The 22,851-nt window shown below is 40.1% G+C and overlaps 1 protein-coding gene across 2 annotated transcripts in view; it reads right to left on the bottom strand.

Annotated features, from left to right (window-relative positions):
• sbf2 (SET binding factor 2) overlaps nt 1–22,851 on the bottom strand; it is a 90,745-nt gene that overhangs the window by 25,896 nt on the left and 41,998 nt on the right. For both annotated transcript variants that reach the window (XM_020661352.3, XM_020661347.3), the window contains exons 7-20: nt 20,948–21,080; nt 19,525–19,633; nt 19,105–19,218; nt 18,190–18,267; nt 17,821–17,934; nt 16,940–17,068; nt 16,650–16,748; nt 16,320–16,524; nt 15,655–15,764; nt 14,593–14,742; nt 8,719–8,787; nt 1,748–1,918; nt 1,208–1,479; nt 45–217 (exon numbers count right to left, since the gene is read on the bottom strand). In XM_020661352.3, coding sequence (XP_020517008.1) covers nt 45–217; nt 1,208–1,479; nt 1,748–1,918; nt 8,719–8,787; nt 14,593–14,742; nt 15,655–15,764; nt 16,320–16,524; nt 16,650–16,748; nt 16,940–17,068; nt 17,821–17,934; nt 18,190–18,267; nt 19,105–19,218; nt 19,525–19,633; nt 20,948–21,080 — 1,926 coding nt within the window. The remainder of the gene's footprint in view (nt 1–44; nt 218–1,207; nt 1,480–1,747; nt 1,919–8,718; nt 8,788–14,592; nt 14,743–15,654; nt 15,765–16,319; nt 16,525–16,649; nt 16,749–16,939; nt 17,069–17,820; nt 17,935–18,189; nt 18,268–19,104; nt 19,219–19,524; nt 19,634–20,947; nt 21,081–22,851) is intronic.

Consider the following 22,851-nt stretch of genomic DNA (forward strand, 5'->3'; position numbering starts at 1 on the left):
TTAGGACAGCGGCAGAGAGTCAATGAACACACTGAGTGCTGTACCTGGGATCATGCTGTGTAGACTCTTGATGTGATCCTGGGTTACTCCGCTCTCTGTGCACACCTTGTCAATGAAGCGGGCAACAAACCTGACCACAGAGTTGGCAACGTCGCTGTTTTCCGAGTCCTCAAACCCGCTTTCTGTGTCAAAACTCTCTGCAACGCTTCCTGCGATGCTGCAAAACAGAAATGAGGACAGTTGAAAATGAGAAGGGAAGTCTTTTGTTAAAGCTGGGAGCTTTGTGTAGGCAAAATTATATCTGCAATCAAAGAGCAGTTGACGTGTGAATGATTTGCAGCCTGGCAATTGGTAAGCATTGATGACAATATAAAATGCTTTGAATCTTTTAGCCAAGATGAAACATGTTGCAAGAGACGTGATGCAACCTCTCATTTGGGTTTACAAAAAGTAAGTGATAAGATACAAATGTGCTCTCTGATAAACAATCAAGTCTGAAAAAACAAGCAAGCAACATTTCTGTTTTGTCATTTGGAATGCAAACAAAACACAGGACCAAATAATAACACTTTGTTCTCGTACAAAATATGTCATTTAAAAAGAAATGTTAACATAATATCAACATTGTGTACTTCTGACTATGAAGTACACAATTCTCTGATTTAAAAGCAATGAATAAGAGTTTTTGGATGCCTGCTTTTCAATGATAACATACATAAATCTTCACAGATTTATTCCACTACACACTTACAGCAAAGCACGGGGAATCACTTGCAGTGATGTTTTTTGTTTGTTTTGGGCGAGTACAGTGTAGCTCCTTTAAAGACAGCCTCAGGGTTTCAAAGTTCCAACAGAAGTTAATAAGCCTCACTCTGTTTTGTTCAGTAGCAATGTAAGCCCACAGGACAAACGTGGGCCGGAAACAGGAAAAATACTGTGTTCCATTTGGCTGAATAAGAAGGTATCATGTAGACTGCAAGTTATGCCACATCCACCTACATACTTATCATCGCCTTATTAAGAGCGGGAAACTTGCTCCAGAATTGTGAAACCTTACCTTGAGGTTTCCTTTGGATAAGAATGATCGTTCTACCTTACAAGTGCGAAACGAGCCAAAAGTGTATTTTAGTTTATTTTGTTATTGAAACGAGTGGATAGTAAAAGACACCTGAAACCTTTTAAAAAGTGAATGTTATGCTCCCCTGACCTGTTTGTGACGATGCTGTTGCTGCCGCTCTCCCAGTCAGCTACAGGTGTGTTACGGAGCAGCTTGTTCTTGCTGGTGTCTAAAGGAACAAGCAGGTAGACCATGAGGCTGGCGTAGTGGATGGCCTGAGAGAACACGGTGCTCTCCTCATTCTTCACCAGCTCCTGCTGCTTCTCCTTGCTCAGGCTGGGCCATGAACGCAGCTGCTCTGCTGCCAGATCCATCACTGTGTGTTCCTCATCTCTGACTGCTGCTGGTGTGGGGCCTGCATCCTGGAGAGGTCAGAGCAAGAAGTTCAAGTCTGATAGATGTTTGTTTTGTTTTTTTTGTGGTGTAAACTCTTGAATACAAAATGTTGTTCTGCTGAGAATGACAACCAAAAGCTCATGACCATAGTGAGGTTTGGAGGTTCACAACATTATTTGCCTTCAGCCAAAGAGAACTCAAGAGGAAATCGTGGCATGGCTTCAGCTTGAGTGAGGTTAAAAGATTGGTTGGGCTATAGACTGCACAGAATATTTTGGTCACTTTTCCTCTCACCTTTACCCTGGCAATGATGCCCCCTTTCTCCTCTGTGGTACTTAGATAAAGGGCTCGGATCTGACCCTGGACCTCGCTGTAGAAAGTGGCCTCCCAGAACTGCTGGTTGGTCCAGATGGGATGGTCCTGAATGCAGCTATAGGCGAACTGGTTCACTCCGGCAGCCAATTTCTGAAAAGAAAGACATAGATCACAGAATTAGGACAATGAAGAGAAGAAACAAAAAGCAGCTGACCTTGCCTTTGAGTAGGAACCACTGTGTGGAGCAGGATATCAGAAAAACACAGCACACTATTTGAATGTGCCAACAACGATGACTCACGGAGCCCTTTGGCATTTTTCGATCTAGAAAAATGGCATATTAGCCAATTTATTAAATAAAGGATTCTTATATAGGATTATAAAATGCCAGAAGCAGAGGTAAAGCAACACATGAAGCTCAAAGTGAAAAAACTAAACAAAAACATATTACAATCTGCATCTCTGTTTCTCTGATAGTTGATGTCGTCTCCTGTAGCAACAGATAGAAACCACATGCTGGATTGTCTGCAGCAGAACAGTAGAGATAGTGTTGTTGTTCACAGCTTGGAATTTGAATAGTTACTTTAACAAACAACTTCATTCTTACTTTTAAATAGTACAAAAAGTGTGTTTCTCCAATATTTACACCAAAGGGAAAACTGGATGTTAAAGGTTTAATCATATGCCCTAATGGATTAATAGACCACCCTTCGGTCTTACTGTGTGTGGACGTTTTGGAAGCAGGGCTTTTGTTTTTCATCAGTAAGTGCTGATGAGTAAAGCACCTGCTGCCTCTGAGAAAACAGTCACAGAAGGATAAGTGAAGTGCTCAGCTAAAGACATTAACGCTGGTCCACACTGTAGAGAAAAACAATTATGGTAAAGAGTGAAGCTACACTATCACACCACACATAACGTGTTCTCAAGACAATTACATAAAGGCCACGTGTGCTGCTCAAGCCTGTTACTTAATTAGCTTCTGATTTCACTCCCCAGAGGCTGACACGAGACTGTGTTTTCCATTATCGCTTCATAGTTTGCCTTTGAGGGATGAAAACTGGAGGGATAACTCTAATTACAGCAGACATAATCAAAACACTGTTTCCAGTGTGATGGGCCAGACGCCAAAAGAAAGAAGAGGCTGCGAGACAGGCTGTGAACAAAGTGCTGATGCCCCTGCAGCATTTAATATTGAACACACAGTTCATACCAAACTCAATATTAATGCAATTTGATTCAGATATATCTATTGCTAACACTTTTTTATTTTCTTACCACTGTAACTTTTGCTGCTATGCTAAAGTGCTCATGATGGATAGGCCGGGTCTTTGTAAGAAAGCAATAAGTAAGGTCTTTTACCTGCTTTTTGTAACATAACAATGAGTATGGTCTTTTTACCTGCTCTTTTGTAAAGTGTCCCGAGATAACACTTGTTATGAGTTGACGCTATACAAATAGAAATTGATTGATTGATTGATTGACTTCAGCCAGGGTTTTATTCATAGGTCAAATTTATTATCTCAGGATGTTTGGACATTTTTTTTTTTTTTTACATAATGCATGCCAAATGTCGATAAAACAACCTGAAAACTCATTCACTGGTTCATGCTATAACACCACTGAAGTAGTCTCCTGCTGCTCTTCTCCTGATATTATCTCCTGAGTCTTCAAGTTGTTTAAAGAAAGAGTAAAAGAAACACCATCCTGCTGAGACACAGCAGCCAATTAGAAACGCAGAAGGAAAACAATGTAGAGTAACAGTTTGAGGCAATTTGGGGTATAAAAAAAATCTCAAAGTATATTTACCACCTAAAATACATCCCTTTGATGTTATGCCTTCAATCTGAATATCGTGGAGGCGTAATGGGGGGACGAACTCATCCCCCCCTCTGTACCATCCGTGGAGGTAGTAAGAGAGGCGAGACGGTTTCAGCTGAACCAGCAGGGGAGCGCAGCGCTGTGTGTTTGTGCATGTCTGACTGTGTGTGCGTAGGTGGAGCTCCTGCTGTGTCGTGCTTCCTCCATGCCACATCGCAAAGTGAATTGACAGACTGGGACACGATGCCGCTGCGGAATCAATTTCAATGTACAAAGACTTGATGATGGTTGAGCTTAGTTAGGGCTCAACTATGACATTTATGTGGGCCTCTTTTCCTCAAATAGACATAATAGATTCATTTTGCTATCATCAAAGGAACCAAACATACTGTACTGCCATACATAAGTACATGGGAAATAGGCCAGAGAAAGACTAGAAAAGCCATTCAAAAATGTGAAAATGACAAGGATAAATGTGCTGTGGCTGGAAATGCTTTGAAGTAAGGTCATAAACCCTGGCAATGCTAACGCTAACAAACTACAAGAATAAAGAGAAATGTGATGAAAATATGTCCACAACTTAAAAAAAAAAAAAATCCAAGAACAAGTATAGCTTGTATACAGGATTGTAATACCTCTCTGTAACAGGAGTGTGTTACATGTCTTCCAGCAAATGTAGTGTGGGTGTGTATGTTTGTGAAAGGGGGTCTGAGTGTGTTTGTCTGCTCTATCTTTTCCCAGATATCTGTTCCTTTTTGACCTGTCAGACGTGTGCAGGTCATTGTGACCCAGGTCAACTCCTTCCTAGTATGATAATACACAGAGCTCACAGAGACATCCACAAGACAGATGGTCAAGGAGGAGGAGAGGGACGGGGAAGAGGAGAGGAGGAAGGAGAGGAAAAGGAAGTAGGAAGTGAAGATGAGGGAGTATACCACAATCACACACATCTTGCCATGTGACTGCTGAAGAAAAGGAATGTAGGGTTGAGGGAGAGAAAACAGAAACAAGTATAAAAACCACAAGGGGAGACAGTGAGGGGGAAATACTGTGTACAGGTCAAAGGGATGGGGCTATCAGGGGTTGGGATCGTGTTCTGAACTCTGGGACACGATCTCAAGGTTTACAGTATGATTGTGTTCAGCCTCCAAACATTGTTTGTAGTGTGTAGCCATACAGCATCACACATGTCTCTCTCAGAGAAGGAGAACTTGTGCATTTTGTCACTGAACGCAACATATATAAGTGTTTTGGATACGAAATCATCGTTATTATATCTGGACAAGTCGTCCGTGGAGAATGCAACCCTGACCTTTACACAGTCAATCTCAGCATTTTTGTGATTCTACATGAGTCGGTGTATTGTGAGAAATGCCATTTGCATCCTGAAACCATGAAAATGTCAGTATTTAAACAATGTATTTACAGTGTTCAGTCACGCAAAACAAACAGAAAGAAAAAAAAAACAAAAGTCAGACTAATAAACAAATCCATCACAGCATTCGTAGGCAATCACTGCGTTAAAACACAATGTACAAGTAACATAAATGTTCCATGACAAAGTAAACAGAGATACGGTAAGTCAAGAGCTGGACATTTCTCAGACACACAGGGGTCAACTGGTACGTCACTTTCCTCACAACAACGTGGTCGAGAGCAGTTTTTACAGAAAGAGCAGCCAAATCCTCCCCGTGCATAAACTATGACTGAAGGAATGATAACAGTCAAGTGTTCTTGTTGTGCAAGTCAACCAAATCTGTGTTTGGGTTGTTCACTTGCAGCTGAACAAAACCTGTGTTCACTTGGGCAGAGAGATTTACTCATTCAAATGTTAAAAGAAACGTATGTGGGACAGCAAAGGGCAGAATAACACCCAAACAAAGGCATCAATGACACCTGTTCATCTCCAGATAAACCCACCTCTCACTAGATAATGAATGCTAGAGGAAATGTCTGCAGATTAGAGAATCAAAACAGAATTCAAAACCTGACAAATAAAAAAAGGACGCTGTACAAAGGTTGAATGGCATTCTGGAAAAAACAAAAAAACTTTTCCAACATGGGCCAATTGACACCGTCCATGCATGATCTAGGCCACAAGGAATTGTGCAAATGAGTTCAACCTTTTTCTATCAGTAACATTAACAAACATCTATGAAATATGGTTGAATAAGTGCAATGGGGAAATAAAGAGGGGTCAAACTGAGGGGAAACCGAGAAGTTGAGAGTAACACAACTTATTATAGAATTTGAGTCAGAAGCATAAGCTGTGCATGGTCAACATATTGTCTGTTTCTGTCTGAGAGTTGAGAGTTGCAGTACGAGGGAACTTCCCACGTTCCTCGACCTGGAGACTTAAAGGCCATGGGGATGGCACCACTGTCTGCATGAACACTGAGTAAGCTTGGCAGAGGCTGGCCAAGAATACCAAACAGGGACGCGACCGATGTCTGACTCCTGGAATTGAACCAACAGTCTTTAAAGTGAAGAGCCGGAACAATATTTTACCCGATGTTTGGCATGCACTGACTAGAGGAAAGAAGAAAAAAAACATCTCTAATGATTACTCACAATTTTAGGGAAAAGTATTCACTTTAAATTTCAATGTGGTGATGCAAACAAAAAATGCTTAACATTAACATTCACCAGTAGTTATGGGGCTTGTAAAAAAAAAAAAGAAAGAGTGATGGAAATCAAAGAGTAAAACTCTCCTCTGTTTCCACTTGAGAGACTGGTTCAAGATTAACGTCAACACGCAGTTAAGTGGGTCAGTGCAGGAAACACAGTTTTGAGAGCGGTTCAATGATTTGATTCATATTACAAACAACCTCCAAACTTGGAAAAACTTGGAATCTCAGTTTCCTAGTGTTTCTTGCAAATAGCAGAGCCTGACTTAAAGGAAGGAAAACAAGAACTGCAGCGTCAAACTTTACTGCAGCACCATCTAAGCGCTATTTAAGTAGGACTTTCAAGCCTTATTTAAGATTATTGACATATATATGATTGGACATTTCCCGAAAAGGCTAAATTAGATGTGGTGCATTTAAAACAAGAGAGAATATTGAACAAATGCAGCATGAGACACTCTTCACCTCATGGCCCACAACACCCAGTAAGTGGTAAATGCACATACATAAAATATATACCACTTTTAGAGAGGAACCAGTCCGTCCTTGGTGTTTACAGGCAGAACTCTCAAAAACAGCCCGACACACATTTCTTCATGGGTCACCAAAAGCAAAACTCAAAGTCTGGTCAAATTCAAGGACAGCTTGACAATTTAAAGCATAAAGTATTCACAGCTGTTTGCTGAACACAAAGCAACTGCACTGTATTAGCGATGGCTGTTAGACCATGCTAATGCCACCACCATGATAGTTTAAAGACTGAGGTTGGTGAGGGGCATTTGAAAGACAAGGCAGAACATTTTTCTCGTAAAAAGCAAAGCCCTACTGTCAAAACTCATTACGTTGTGTATGCTGCAGTGTCGTGGTTCATATTGTTGTTTGCTAAATCGCGGCATTCCGATTCATGTTTGCTAAGTTCCAAAGATGTCGCTTACATTTGCAAATGAAACAAAGGGATCAAATATGTCCAGAAATAAGGGAAACAGTGTATGAAGAATGAGTTTTGAGACATCAGGATCATGAATGCCCCTCACTAAACACCCACAATGGCAGCTGTCTGGATGCTTAATTGCCGAGTTTTGTTTTTCTCACATTTCCACGGCATGATCCTTGCGCCACTAAACCAGAGATTACAGAATCATTTTGGCAGATTTCCTCCTGACCTCACTTGACTTTTCACTCTTGTGGTGAGACAGTACTGAAGCGTTTTAACAGTTCTGATCATCTTTAAAAATCTGCCTAATTTTTTACAATATTCTTCATACAGTGTAAACTTACAGAGCTCAAAAACCAAACAGATGTTGTTGTTTTTTTTTATTTATGTAAAAAAATCTGGAGTGGTTCAATCTTGTTACATGGTTTAACAAGCATGCAGTATGCTGACAAACACTGATATAACTCAAAAGAAACAAGAAAGACCATCAATTAGGTTTAACTTTGAGTTTCATCAGCCTGTGGCGTGAGAACTTAATGAGCCATGTGGCAGCAGAGAGCAGGCCAGTCACGGTTTGGCCCTGGTACCCATCAAAAAAAAAAAGTGGGGATGGTTGTGTGCGTCCAAATAACAATAAGATAGTTGTTAGGACATACTGTAGTTGTGAAGCTTCCCTGTGTTGAGAATGTGGATTAACACCCTAAGGTCCTGACCGTTCTGCTACATTTTATTATGAAGGTTTTAACGGTCAAAGGTTGAGAAAGCTCTCGTTTTTCAGACTATTCCTTAGCTAAAACCTTGTCCACATATGTGTGATAACCAACTCAAATTGTGCTGATATGCTATAGTTTTATTTGAGATGTACAAAAATCAGACATTATATCGGGAAAAACAGGGATGATGTTTAGAAGCTATTTCTTCTTCTATTTTCCCCCTTTTAATGAAAAAAATACGCCCATACTACTACTGCTACTCTGCATGAGATTTATAATTGCAAATATATTTCTATTAGTCATATAATAAAAACAAATACACAGTGAAAACAATGCTTCTACTTCATGTATGTGATACTTTGACACACTTTTCTTGTTACATTTCGACTGACACAAATCCCTGTACTAGAAAATATACAACCATATTGGCTGGCATACTGCTCAAGTTAATATGAAATATAAAATACCTTTCTGTAGGTTCAATTAGTTGGGAGTGGTAGGGGGGGTTGGAAGTGTGGTGGAGTAGGTTCTGATGTGTGGAGTTAAAAATAAATGTAATCTAGAAAATGCTTGTTACAAAAAATTTACACATTTACAAAATATATGCTGCAAAGTCATGAAATAATGTATCAAGTATCATGGGTTTGATTTGAAATGAAAAGTAAATATTATTTTTCTGTTCTTTCGATTTTCCTTCATATAAATCTCTCTCATATATATTATATATACACTGTATATAAATATCCCTACTGAAGTGAGCTGTTAAATGCTTCATTAAGCTGTAGGTGTTTCCAATGCATGATAAAAAAAAAACCAGCAGCACAAAAGTGAACAGCATTCTTGTTGTTCATCTCTTACCCTGTAAAAGGCTGTCGACAAGGGCAGCAGTGCAGCAGCTACTGTGTACTCCTCTGAGCTGGAGCAGTCCTGTGGGTCAAATAACAGAGGAGACATGAGAGCATGACAGGACACAGCAGGTAACATGTTACACAGCTCTGCTACATGATTTTAACACTGGAGCCCCAAAACAAGAAGCACAGTTTCCAACAGAGAGGTCACACGTACACAAAGGTCAGAGGGGAACCTCGTAGCTCAATGCTCTAGTTCTTTTGAAACTGGTTGTGTGGTTTAGACACAAGACCAAACAGTGTCTGTGTCTCAGTGTGGCTGATGCTCTGCTGGTAATAAGCTAAGCAGAGATGAGACGTATGACAAATATGAGGGTAAAGAATAAATCATCTGTTAACTAACCCTCTGTTACATAAAGATTCTCATGTTACATGTCACAAGTAATGCTCTAAAAAGGTCTGCCAGAACCCCTCACTTTTTCTTCTCCACTGTCAGGACACATGCTTCCAATAGTCTTATATAATCCTGCATTGAAACAAAAGGCAAAGCGCTCCAGTCTTCTTTTCTTTTTTAGTAATGTAATGCTTTCCTGTCTTGAACTACATTACCATTTTTGAAGAAAATTGCATAAAATCCTATCATGTTGAAGCAGTGAAATGCTGCATCCATTTATCAAGAAGACACGACATGCTAGAAAGAAAAATCGAATCCATTTTTTGTTGTTGTTGTAAACTTGTTTTTTTAAATTAGGCATTTCCCGCTCTGACATTTGAAATGCCAGGCCAAAGTGTCTCTGTAGTCGAGACTGCCTCAAGCCAGAGAGGCGGCGCTTTCTGGTGCTTTCAAGAGAACTCTATTATGAAGAAAAGTACATTTAGAGGCTTAGAGCAGGGGATTTAGGGGCCCAAACAAAACTTTCCTTGCACAGATCACAGAGAACGATGAGAACAGGAGACTTAGATAAAAGGACACACGTTGGACTCAAAAGTAGTAAATTCACAGGAAATTGGTACTTATCTCTGGAAAGCTTTGTGGGGATTTACTTGTTAAACTTTGAATATGAGAATGGTCAGAGGAAACTTGACTTAAGATCGTTAACTAACAGCAGCAATGACTCTGACCTGCTGCTGCACCTTATATCCCTAAGTGGGATTTTTTATACTCATTGAGATCTAACAGTTTTGTAAACACTTTCTCTCTCTTATGGTTACGTAAAATGTTTACTCACAAAAACTAGCAATCTTCAGTTCTTGGCAAAGTTTGTTCATACTTTTTGTTCTATGGTCTTTAATTCTGGCAGCAGAGATAGGAGGAGAAAAGCTTCACTTTCTGATACTGGTCTGTAACGGGGGGCCTCTGTGACCGCCATTCCTCAAGAAAAAACAAAAATGTAGACAAGAATGTACAGAGGAGGGGAAAATGTAAAACACAAGTTCCACAGCTACACATGAAAGCCTGGCCCCCCATGGACTAATCAACATAGTTTCTGTTTTTTTTTCTTGTCCCCAGTGTTTTTCTTCGCAGTTATTTAGGCTGCGGTAAAATGTTCCAGCTTGAAGCGGCTCAGAGCATTGTTTACCAGCATCCTAACAATGCTGCAGGTCACAGGAGTTCATGGACCCCCAGTCAACACGGAACAACAAGTGGAAATGCACAGGCAGAAAAAGTGTGCGAATAATTAACAAAAGCAGCATTATTCAAACAAAAAGAGTCAAGTTCAGCGATGCATCTCATCCGATGTGTGGAACAGAAACTTCTGACTCTGCGCTCTCAAAATGGCTGCAGCTTTAAGAAAACGTCAGAGTGATGTGCCCAGAGGCTGTTTAAACACTTCATATATAAACATCTCTTTTTCACTATTACATACAAACCTCTCTAATGAAATCCTGCTAGGTAGACAGAGTGGCTAAACGAGAATGACTCTGAGGTCAATTTACAAATCGGACTGATAAGGAGTTCAATCTACAGAATGTCTGTGAAAAGGACGAACGACAAACTCAAGAAGTACAGCAGAGTGGTTTCGGATCTATCAGCCTCACATGAGGATTCTGACCAGGTAAATGGATTCCAAATGGATCTACATGATGCATCATGGGAGAAACATGCAAGCTTATTTGGGATAACAACACAGAAGGGTGTTTTTGCATCCCCACATTGCTGTTTGCAAAGACACCCTGCTGTCTCCCTTTCCTCCCATTATATTTACAGCATGTCTTGACCATTTCTTCCCGTTGAAGCTACAGGAGCTTAAGATTACTGTGATGAATAACACAGCGATTTGGTCTCAGACACGTATCCAGCAGGCAAAAACAAGAAGTGAGAGCATGTGACAGAAACACTGCAGGATGTGAACAAACAGCAGCTTCCTGTGTGTGTGTCCATAGAAACACTTTCCAGGAAAAGCTGTGCGAATGAACTGGCACGTATTGTATACTTTTATGAGACTTTAGTAGCTACTGACACACTTTATTAATTGGGGCTTGAACCCTTAATGGGAAGAGGAATTAGCCGCATAGCTGACTACTGAGCTGTCCAGATGACAAACAAACAAAGATTCCAGAGCGTGAGCAAGAAATCTGATAAATGCAGATGTTTACCTGTCCTTAGTGGTGGACATCCTAGAGAAACAGTCATCAGAACATGGGAATCATACCCAGTACCGATTCCCAGTGACCTTGTTACGCAAGGCAGTCTATCAAGGCCACTGAGGCAGACAGGGGCCATGTTCTCACAGTAAAAGACTAATTTATGATCTAAATAATGTATAAATGTAATAAAGTCTACTATAGACTATCATAGGAGATGTTCCAACTTATGATAGCAGGCAGATTACACAGCAGGCAGCCTCAGTGTATGAGTGGAGGGGTCGGTCAGCCTGTGATTCAGACAGGACAGTCAGACAAATGCCTCGTCCTTTCTAGAAACATCTGTGTGTACCGCGTGTTCCTGCACGTTGCGATATATCAGACGGTCAAGCTCTGGATCATGCGGAACTCATGGACTCCATGCTGCTGTTGCCGGTTCCCATGGTTTCCAGTCTCCACTCAGTAAACTGCAGTCCAGAGTGTGTTTTCAAGCACCGTGATGAGGCCCTGGGCCATGAGAGAGCCGAGCACAGAGCGCTCATAATCCTATCTGACAGGAAATGGTTGAGATGCCAGGATACATCCACAGCAGGACTCATTCCCCCACATGGCTTGCGCAACGTGTACTTAACAAATCTGGAGCACTGACCAGTATGTACTCACACGCACGCACACACGCACACACACACACACACACACAAACACACACACACACATGCACACACACACACAAACAAAGAATGTGCAATTAACTCAAATATCTTAATGAGGGTCGTTACTGTGCGTGATTCATGGCAGTGAAGGATTACAGCAGATGTTGAAAAAGGAAAATGCATCATTCTATAGCGCTTTCAAACCACATCCACTCATCCAAAGAATGTATCAACATTTTTTTTTTTTATGTCTAATAGAAAAGTGTCCGGCAAGAATTACAGATTAACAAGTACCGACAAGAACCGTGACCACCTGATTCTGATGTCCAAACATTTGATCCTTTGTACATTTCTTTGTATTAAACACTGCGCTCCCCTGCAAACCTTCCAAAACAAAACATGGATCGCAACTGTCGCTTAACCCGAACCTGACAGTTAAACAATGAATGTTGTAGTCGGCCTCGTGATGATGATGTCATTGAAAATCAATGTGTCATGTCAACATTGAAGGCAGAAATCCTAATGAGTCAACATAATGTCATTGTACGAAGAGCGAGTTACATTTTTCAATGAATAAGTCACTTTGGCTGTGTGAAGCCCTCTCAAATGTTTGGCTTCAACACTTAAGTAAGAGAAGAAACTACAAACAATATACAAACAAACAGACAAACAAACAAAAACAACATCAGAGCAAAAATCTGAAAAAGGGACTAAGTATTTCTAATCCAAATTTGTGGTCATCAAAAAGGCACCCACACATCAAATGTCTTTTCCATCTAGGTATTATTAATTTCCCTTCCATGTGTGGCCTCTCAGTAGCATGCCAGAGGAAATGAAGAAGATAAGTACAGACAACATGTGCATCACCTCCTTGACAGGTTCTGTTTGTTGAATTATGATTTATGAATTAGATTTGTATCTCCTTATGGCATTCTTTAGGGAGGTTTGTTGTACTCCTTATCATTTTGTGTTTTTTTTCCTGTCCAGCTTTTCAAGAAAAAAAAAACCCCACAAAAAAATCATCTGTTTAAAAAAAAAAAAGCCTACGCCTCATCACTCTATACAAAAAAACACAGTGTCTCTCTGGCTACTGGCCATATAAAACAAAACAAAAAGATAGAGCATCCTCAAGGTGTGCTGCTTTGAGTCATTACAGATTTAAGGGAAGGTGGTATTTTCAGGTCATTCTGCCCATAATTAAGTAATGCACGTCAAAAAGCAAACAGCTTTCACAGCAGAACAAAATAAATATCTGTCGCTTGAAATGCAGACAGTCAGGCATTTAGGGATTACGCAACAGGTCTTGTTTTCACGTCTTCTGCGTGCAAAGCCATAAATAATATTCAGTGAAACAGCAGCTTTGCCATGTAGACATCGTATTGGCCGAGGTGATCAATGCTGTACTTGGCTTTTGCGTTTTGTTCAGTTTTATAAATGTGGAGCAAATGACACATCACTTGACCTTGTGTGTCCCTGGCCCTGGCAGATGTTGAGATTAATTGGCTTTCGATCATTTTAGGGGGGTGACTGGAATCTTAAATCACTCCATAAAAGCTGCAGTCTATGAGGACTGCTTAAAATTACTAAAATCCCTGTAAAAGGCGGATTCAAGCCAGTAAAACATGAGGGACTTCCAATAAAGACCCGGCTGCTCTAGTTGAGTGAAGTCTCAGTGACTCTTTATGAGCGGCACAAAAACACATTAGTTACTCGCTTTGACAAGTAGCCCAGGAATGAGGGAATCAGGAAGAGAGAAAAATAATGTGACAAAAGAGAAACTCTGACTTACTACATTGTGGAAGACGGTTGTAGACGAAAACAAACTTCAGAAGAAAGAATAAAGAAGAGGAAGGACAGCTGGTACCATACCTCTGTGCACTTATGGCCCAACTTACATACATACACACATAAAGTGCCTTTTAAAAGTATTCACCCCTCTTCAATTGTTTCATATTCCATGTTACAATTAGGAATTTAAAAGGACTTATTTTGACTTTTTACCATTTGATGAACAAACCAGAGCAGTCTGAAAAGCAGACATCTGCTGAGTGTAACTGGTTGCATCTGATCTTGTCTGAGGGTTTATAGTGAGTAACTACAGTATATACTTTTCATATTCTTTAGCTAAGGAAATTATTGTTTGAAATTTGATTTTTCACATTTTGGGTAAATGCACTGGACCATAACAGCTAATGTCAAATTCCTGCTTAAATCAGAGAAAGAAAAATAAATTAAAGTTGAATATATATAATAATAAAATTATCAAAAAGTCTTAAGTTGGATGTTTTTTTATCAGCAGATCAAAAAGATAAACTAATATCATTCAAAACTAAAGACAAATATTTTATTTTGATACCCTGAAGCTACCCTTAATTACTTGTGTATGATGCAATATCACTGACAGTTGCATTCATGTGGGGTAGGAGTCAGATTTCTGTCTTTTTCCTTTCACAGTGATTTTAGAATAAAACATCTAAAACTATTTAGTTGCGTCATTTCATTTTGTATTAGTTTATAGATAATGTGACATCATTTACATCAAGTTGTTGACATTACAAAGAAAGAAAAGTAGACTTTTAAATGTACCGCCCCTTATTTGCTACTTTGCTAAGAACGTCGTCTCTGACGTCAGTGTTGTGACTTACCTGGAGGGCACAGTTCATCATACGGATGATGTAGTCAAACTGTTGATGGTCCAGAATGGCTCGGTTCTGCTGGACATGAAGACTCAGTTCTTCAGTGAGACAGTGACGAGCTGCTTTGCCTTTTAGTGCGCGCAGTGCGGCTGGAAGAGTCTGTTAGGATAAAGATGTACAAACAGAAAAAACATATTTTAGTTAAGTGACTGATTTAACAAGAGAGGCTGATTTGAGATTTATGATAGGTCAAGAAATGACAGAGTTCTTGCTTTCTGACAAAGTGTATTATTGTTTTTGTTTTCCATTCTCTGTTTATATCAATCAATCAATCACATTTATTTATAAAGCACATTTAAAAACAGCAACAGCTGACGAAAGTGCTGTACATGAAACAAGAGCAATACAGATTAAAAAACAAAAATAAAAATAACAAGGCAAAACTCACACATAAATGTTTGCCTACACACATGCACACAGAAACACTATGTACCATTGCGGCACTCCCAGCTACTTCTACCTGCTGTTCATCCAGACCATCTGGCAGCACAAGATTTACAGCCTCATGGGGGGTTCAGGGGATGCAAGCTATGCATATTTACATTTGCACAGAGATGCATGCTTGGATTATATAACTCCTATATGAAGCAAGAGGGATATATAAAAGATTTGGCAACCTTCTCATTTGAAAGCATGGATGCATATCGAGCAGACTGTTCGTGTAGAACCCCACATACAGTTCATGGGGCCTTATTGAAGGCGAGGTTTTTATCAGACATCTTTGTGGAATAAAGATGCATGTAAAGGCAACAGAAAGATGTGTTGAAGTGTGTGTGAAGAAGGCAAGACAGTAAAAGGAAGCTGCTAAGTGTTTGATTACAGGACCCATCTATTTCTGCGTGTGCATGTCTTTGGCCCAGCTGGGAGATATTATGGTGATGACTGTGAGGAGAGATCTACAGCTATGTAACGGTCTGCCTGGTGTGTGGAACACAAAGGGGCACATTTCTATAGTTAATGAGCTTTTATTAAGGTTAATGAGCTCCCCTGATGAAAGACAACGTGCAGCACCTTTTCAGTCTCCAGGGTCTTGTTGTCAAAGATGAAGGATATGCAGCTCCGCACCACTTCCAGCCTGCGAGCGCTGTTAAACACGGAGCCACTCTTACCCATAATGGACACTGGGACACAGAGAGACAAAAAAGCAGAAGGAATCAATGCAGGTAAACGCTACAGCTGCACGAAAAATCAAAGGGATTTCACAAATCATGATTTGAAGACAAAGTTCTCTTGAAGGCCTTTAAATGAAGTATTTGTGGGATTTGTGGGATGATTGTCTTTTACAGACCTAATAGTGCTGAATGTGAGAAGAGTCAAAACACAGTGACAACCAACCTACAGTATGACTGCTACCTTGCTTGACATTTGGTTATCGTGGAGGGAAATTAATATTCAAGAGAGCTATTTATTCGACATATAAAAGAAAACACTGCAGAGCTCAGGAGGAGTCATCAACTTATTTTGTGTCTTCAAGGAAAATGAAAAAGTCTCACACTTTTTAAAAATGCTAACAAAACAACTTGTTTTGCCATTGTAAGACCAGACAATGTACCAGCCAGTGCAAGACAGATGTGATCAAAATAATTTTAACTTGAACTTGGAACACAACCCTGCAAGTATGTTAAAACATTTACAGGAAGTTCAAATGATGACAGGAGCATTAAAGTTAGCCATACCAACTGGTGGTCCGGGAGGTACAACACACTTCTTCTCAGGACGTGTAGATGGAGGTGTGTTGCTGTGCTTTGCCACACCCTCCTGCAGCATCTTCTCCACATTTTCGTCATTAAGCGGGGGGAAGGGTACCTGGTGCACCCGCAGGTGGGATCCCTCTGAAGGCCGAGGCACTTTCTGGAATGCCATGTGTGGGTTTGGGTTCTCCTAGAGTACAAGAATAAGGAAAGCATATATATTCATCTAGAGCGTGCTAAAGGTATCTGGCCTGTACGGTAAAACATGAATACAACAGAGGAGATGTAGTCAAAAGTTGCTTGCATGAATCTTACATTTCGGTACAGCTGCTCAGAAAGTTCCCTGATGTGTTTCTGCAGCTTGGAAGGGCTGACCTCTTCTTCTTTTAAGCTGTCGATATCTAAGGCTACCAGCTACAAAACACACATACAGAAAACAAGCATGAAATACAAAAGAGAGTAGTAAACACCATTAAATTGATGGATCATCTCAGAGAATTCATTAAAACTGACGGCACAGCATTCCTCCAGCTGAGAGATTCATTCTTGATGTAAGAAGTCTGGTACTTTAATTCAGCTTTAGTTGGAGTTCCATAGAACAGTACCTCATCAAAGAGATCACAGGCTCGGTAAGGCGGACCTCTCTCTGAGACAAAGCCAGCGAAGGCCATGCCATCCAAAACCTTGGTCAGAAAATCATTCTCGATGAGGCCTCGCTGGCCCAGGAAGGCAGTCTGGATCATGTCAGAATTAGAGCAGTTACAATCATGCACAGATGGGACTGATGTAAATTTGGTCATATGATATATATACTGCACACTGAAAAAAAACCAAGCATGTTGATCACAGCCATTTTTAGAGGATTACAAAATCTAAAAAAATAAAATCTTCGCAAGGGGGCCTGAGACAAGCTTCTTTTATTGCTGAAATGACAGAGAAGTTATTTAGCATGCACAAAAAAAGGAATAAATCTTGTTAAAATTACTGCATGCGAATTAATTTAATTGACTTTAGGCATAATTATTTGTGCTTGTGGGTAGAAGAGACAAAACAAAGTTCACTCGAGCCTTCTCCACTCAGTGATTCCAGGCAAAGATGCAGAGCGTTTGTTTATAATGTGATCCATGTGGGGTACTTTGTGGATGATGTGCGGGATGAGGGGTTACCACGGAGACACCACAGACACAAACAAACAAAATCCCCAGCACAAAACAAAAATGTAAACCTAATACATTTCATATGGCTCATTGCCGGTCTTTGCCCAAGGTTACGGGATTGTGTCCGAAGCTTGCATAAACAAAATGAAAGAGTCATGGAGCCCTCACTGCTGCTGGACTCCAGCTTTGACATGCTTGGTGTTTTAACAGAACAATGTGTTTTCTAAGCAGCAATTGCTAAAGGAGTTTAATCTCAGGTCATATATTGGAAAACATGGTTTACAAAATGATAATTTCACCAGAGACATTCCATTATGTTGTTATCTTACCTTGTGAAAGTGAATAACTGGTTCAGAATGGATGCGAATGAGCTGCAGGCAAGACCTGTAGCCCTGGAAGAGTTGTGCAAACAGCCTGAGAAAGACAGCCCTCACCTCCTTGTCCTAAAAACACACAGACACACAGACACACACATGACTCATTAAACAGCTATGCCACAAATGCAGTCTGATAAGTTAATTATGTAACAGACATGTTTATTTGTCTTTAAGGTTATGGGTTACTGTCAGTAAGTGCCCCACTCTGACGCTAACCTCTTGGCAATCAATCTTTTCCTCATGTGGGAGGAGCATGACATCACTCCTCAAAATGAGACACCCTGAATAAATGGAGGGCATGTGATAGTGAGGGTGACTTACCAACAACTTGAGGTTGGAGGGTGCTGTGCGAGGCGGAGGGAATGCATTGTCTGCTATCTCCAGATCAGGATGCAAAACCTACAAAAAACACATCAATTTTAAACAGATTTATTCTTTAATGCAGCAGATGTCTTTATCTAAAATACTTTTCTAGGTCAGAGAAAGACTGCATAATGAATAACCAGATGATACTGTATACTGGGGAAAAAAAACAAGTTAACTATTTACTGCTAAAAAAAACATTTATGACCAATCAGTTGTCGTGTTTCCATTCCATTTTTACTCAACTTAAAGCAAACTTTAAAATGTTGCAAGAAAGATTACACAACGAGGCTCATTGCAATCATTGTATTGGCAGATGTTAGAACTTTTTGTTTGGTTACAATCTACTAGTAAACAGAAGAAGTAGAAGACGTGAACCATAACCCATTCTTTCCTGTCAGTTAGAACTGGCCATGTTTAATGCTTATGGGAGACAAAGAGAGCCTTTGAGCATCGGCGAGGAACAGTAGAAGGAGCTGATCAGCCATGTGATCAGTCATCTGAACTTGTTTTAACAAAAGGGACAAGGCCAGAATCGAGAAACCTACGACCGCTGTGACGAGGACTGTAGCCTCTGTACATGGGGCGCACGTCATAACCACTAGACTAGTCTAACCGGCTTGTCTTTGGTAATGACAGACCAACATACAAACACTGCTAAACAAGGATGAGAACATGTCTTGTATCTGTATGAAGGGTAATTATTTAATGAATAGTTTTTTTAGTCATCGGCATAAGAAAATGTTATCACATTGTTTTTATTGAAACAATATGTATAATTGCACCTCAGTGTGTGTGTGTGTGTGTGTGTGTGTGTGTGTGTGTGTGTGTGTGTGTGTGTGTGTGTGTGTGTGTGTGTGTGTGTGTGTTTACCAGAGACAGGGCAGTCTGTGTTTGGTGTAACACAGGTTCAGGGAGCACGGACAAGTGGATACACTCAGGGATCTTTATTGTTCCTCCATCCAGGTCAGCAATAATAACATCCAACTGGTGAACACAGACAGAACAGTGAGAGGTCAGGTGGTTTGATAGCAGCTGGAGGGAGTACTGAACGGAACAGCATGCACACCTGGTGACGTTCAGCCGAAACCAGCTAAACAAACATCTTGCTGAAGAGCAGAGAATTCATCCTCATTGAGGATTGAGTCCTTAAGTGACCCAATGCATTATCAGTTACAGGTTATTAATTCTTGGCAATGATTAATGTGTCTGAATGCATGCAACAATGTATGAACTTAGTTTTCTGGATCAAAGATAGAGATGAAGTGCTGCCTGAGATAAATCTGCACTCACCAGATCTTGGATTTCATTTTGAAACATGGAGTGCACTCCAATGATGAAGGGAGTGGGTGAGCTCAACACCTCCAGCAGCCGTGAAGGTAGGATTGGGATGTATGGGTAACTAAACACACAAGAGGACACCAACAGTGAATTCTAAAAAAAATGTACAAAATAGTAGGAAGACAGATGAGGGAGAATAACGAGCTGATTGTGTAACAAAAAGCCTAACAGAGAAGTGCAGGGTAGTGGAAGAGGTTAGAAAGGAAATCTATTAATAAAATTTACAGAGAGAGAGTGAGTATATCATGATGCAATAAGTTCCGAAAAACACAGAGGAAATCATACTTTTTGGGGGATTTTTTGCCTCACCGAATAGGACAGCTGAAGAGAGACAGGAAATGTTTGGAGGACAGAGTGGGGTAAGACATTCAGCAAAGGGATTGAACCCACATTCGCTACGACGAGGACTATAGCCTCTGTACATGGGGCGCATGCTCGAACCATTGAGTTAAACCAGCATCCCATTTATACTGAATTTCTCCAAAGCAATCAAATGATAATGGTGTTGTCTTTATTTCAGCCAGCTACTCGGCCAGTAATACTGAATCACCCGTCAACCAAGAACAGAACTGTGTTGTTTAACTATTAACTAATGCACTGTGTCTTTGAGTACCTTTAAAAATGCATTTTAAATCAAATGTTTGATTGTTATAATTGTTGTTGTGTTGATTTCATGTTGTGTCCATGCCCTGTTGATTCTTTCCTGCACTTTAAAATGACTCATTTATTTACAAATGTGCTGCTTATGTGCTAATGTTTCAGTCCTTTTTTAAATCTTTTAACGTAGAGCATTTTGAATTTACTTAAAATTATAAAAAATAAAATTGACATTGTTGAGTATGAACAAATGAGACATTATTCAGTGCTGCCTTGGCATTAACAAATAAATCCAAGAAAAAGTCATTTAATGGTTTTCTTTGTATAGCTAGTAATTTCCTTTATTCCCCTTCTGTGTTCTTCCAGAGAAACCTGAATTTCTGAACCTAAAAATATTATAATCACCTTGAACTTTGCAGTCATAGGTAGAACTTTGATACCATTGAGAAAAAATGACTTCGCCTTAAACTCCTCTCGTTATTCATGCATACATTTTCTCCAAAAAGGGAAAAGGTTCATAACTGCTTATCAAGTCAAAATGCTTTCGAAAGTGTTGTCTGAAAAGACAGTGGCTGTTGCAGTTAGTAGATAAATAAGGTTAAACCAGGTCAAATCTTCTGATCTCAAGGAATTATATTATCTGAATGGTGTCCCTATAGCTAAATATCATGATGCCAAAGTTAATCATCAGTCCAATCACACGCTGAGGTGTGAGCAGAAAGTCACATGATAAATGTAATCTGTCTTGAAGCCGGGGTCAGACGCATACAGTTCTTACCTATATTTGAGTGGAAACATGAGGGCTTCCAGGGCACGACACGCCTCTCCAAGCCTCTGGTAACTGGTGGAGTGGAACAAAACCTTATGTTCTGTCAGGACTGCACAAAACAGGCTTAGAACATTTTGGATTCCTGGAACAGGCAAAACAACAGAGAACCAAATGAATGAGGTATTTGTTGGAAAGTGCCTGACACGTTGTTCCAGATCATTCATCAAGCAACTGGGGTTATTTGTTGACACAGATTAGGGCTCGCAATATTCATTTGGGACTTCCGTTTTGCGTCCACAACAAGCTTCAATGATGATCACCGCAGTTCAAAGCACACAACGTCTGCCAAGGTTTTGGCAGTGATGTGGAGACACACCAGACCAATCTTTATATCAACGGATTGTTTACTACATATAGAAAGATGGGTTTGTTGAAAAGTTAGTCTGCTGGTGCTGAGGAAAGTGTTTTTAATATCATAAGTCAGTGCAGTTAATCCAAATCTTCTGTCAGACGTGCAACATTCAATGTCACTCCTTCTCTAAAAAATTAAATAAATAAATCAAAGCTGGTTAAGTTCTTTGATGAGGAAAAAACCCCTGAAACAACCGAGATAACAGTCACACTTTCTCTAAAAGAGAAGAGATTACTTAGTCAGTGTAGGATATTATTTCATAAATAAAACGTGATTAATACCACTAAAGCATGTTTTCCTTGTTTCCCAACACAAGAGCTGAATGTATGTGTAGAGGAATCCTGACCTTAACTGTACTGAAACCACATGAAAGATCTCGAGGGCAAGAGAAACAGCATCTTATTTCCCTCCACGAAAAAGTAAATCGCTGAAGCTTTGTAAATTGTGGGTTGAGGAATCGTCTGCAAGCAGCGCACTGTTTTTGAAAGCAATGTTTCAGCTGCGCTGGATAACTAATACCACATTTCTACAACAAAGTGACAACTCATTTTTGTAAAACACTGATGACAAACCTTCAGAACAACTGAGTTATGAAAAACAAAAGGAAATAACACATGCATACTGTATCAATAATATTTCACCAATGTGACAGGTTAGCATTCTAAGTTTACAGTTCCTGTTATTGTTTGTCATCAGGTAGAGTGACAGACCAATTCATCACAGGTTGGAGTGATAAAGAGAGAGGAACACTGCCGAGCTTATCCGTGCCGCTGGAAGTGCTGGGTCTGGATGTTTGTCTGTCTGAGTGGAGGGCTTCAGCGATAAACAGGAAACTAAATACAAGCTTTGATAAAATCTGAGTTTTGAGTGTAGCAGGCCTATTACAGACAATGACCTCATCTTAATCCGTCAAGAGGTACAACTTGTTATTGGTAGCACCTTTTTGTGACGGTGTTTCATGATAAGGCCTCAGATTTGTTTTGTTTTTTAGTTGATCATATCGAAAAACATCCCTTTTCCAACAAGCTCTTAAAAAAAAATGACACACATCTCTCCAGACGACATCAGAGACAAAGGCAACAAACAACAAAATTGGCTGGCCAGTTTTATCTTGCTCCGGGGGGATGTCCGTCCTGTGCAGAGTGACTGTTTAACACACATTCCTGTCTGCTGACTCGAGTGACCTGCGTGCACAGATAGATGTGCCGACGTGCTCGTACGTTCGACTACTGGCCAGTCCTCACATAGACATGAGGATGATCGAATGAGTCAACAGATGCACTGGTTCTCATTTCTTAGGAATTACTCGATTCACTGACTTGAAATATATAGCTTCTTGTCAGCATGAAGAGACAGTTTTTAGAGAGTGGACAAACCTGCCCAGTCATTTGAATGAAAGCCTGAGTTTATAGAAGGCCACTTGGAGGAAAACGCCGACCAAGCATCAAACTTAAAGCAAAAGCTGGCATAAAGTGTCATTCAGAGAGTAATGCACACATTC

This window comes from Labrus bergylta, chromosome 3, assembly GCF_963930695.1.
Source record: "Labrus bergylta chromosome 3, fLabBer1.1, whole genome shotgun sequence".
Lineage (NCBI taxonomy): Eukaryota > Metazoa > Chordata > Actinopteri > Labriformes > Labridae > Labrus > Labrus bergylta.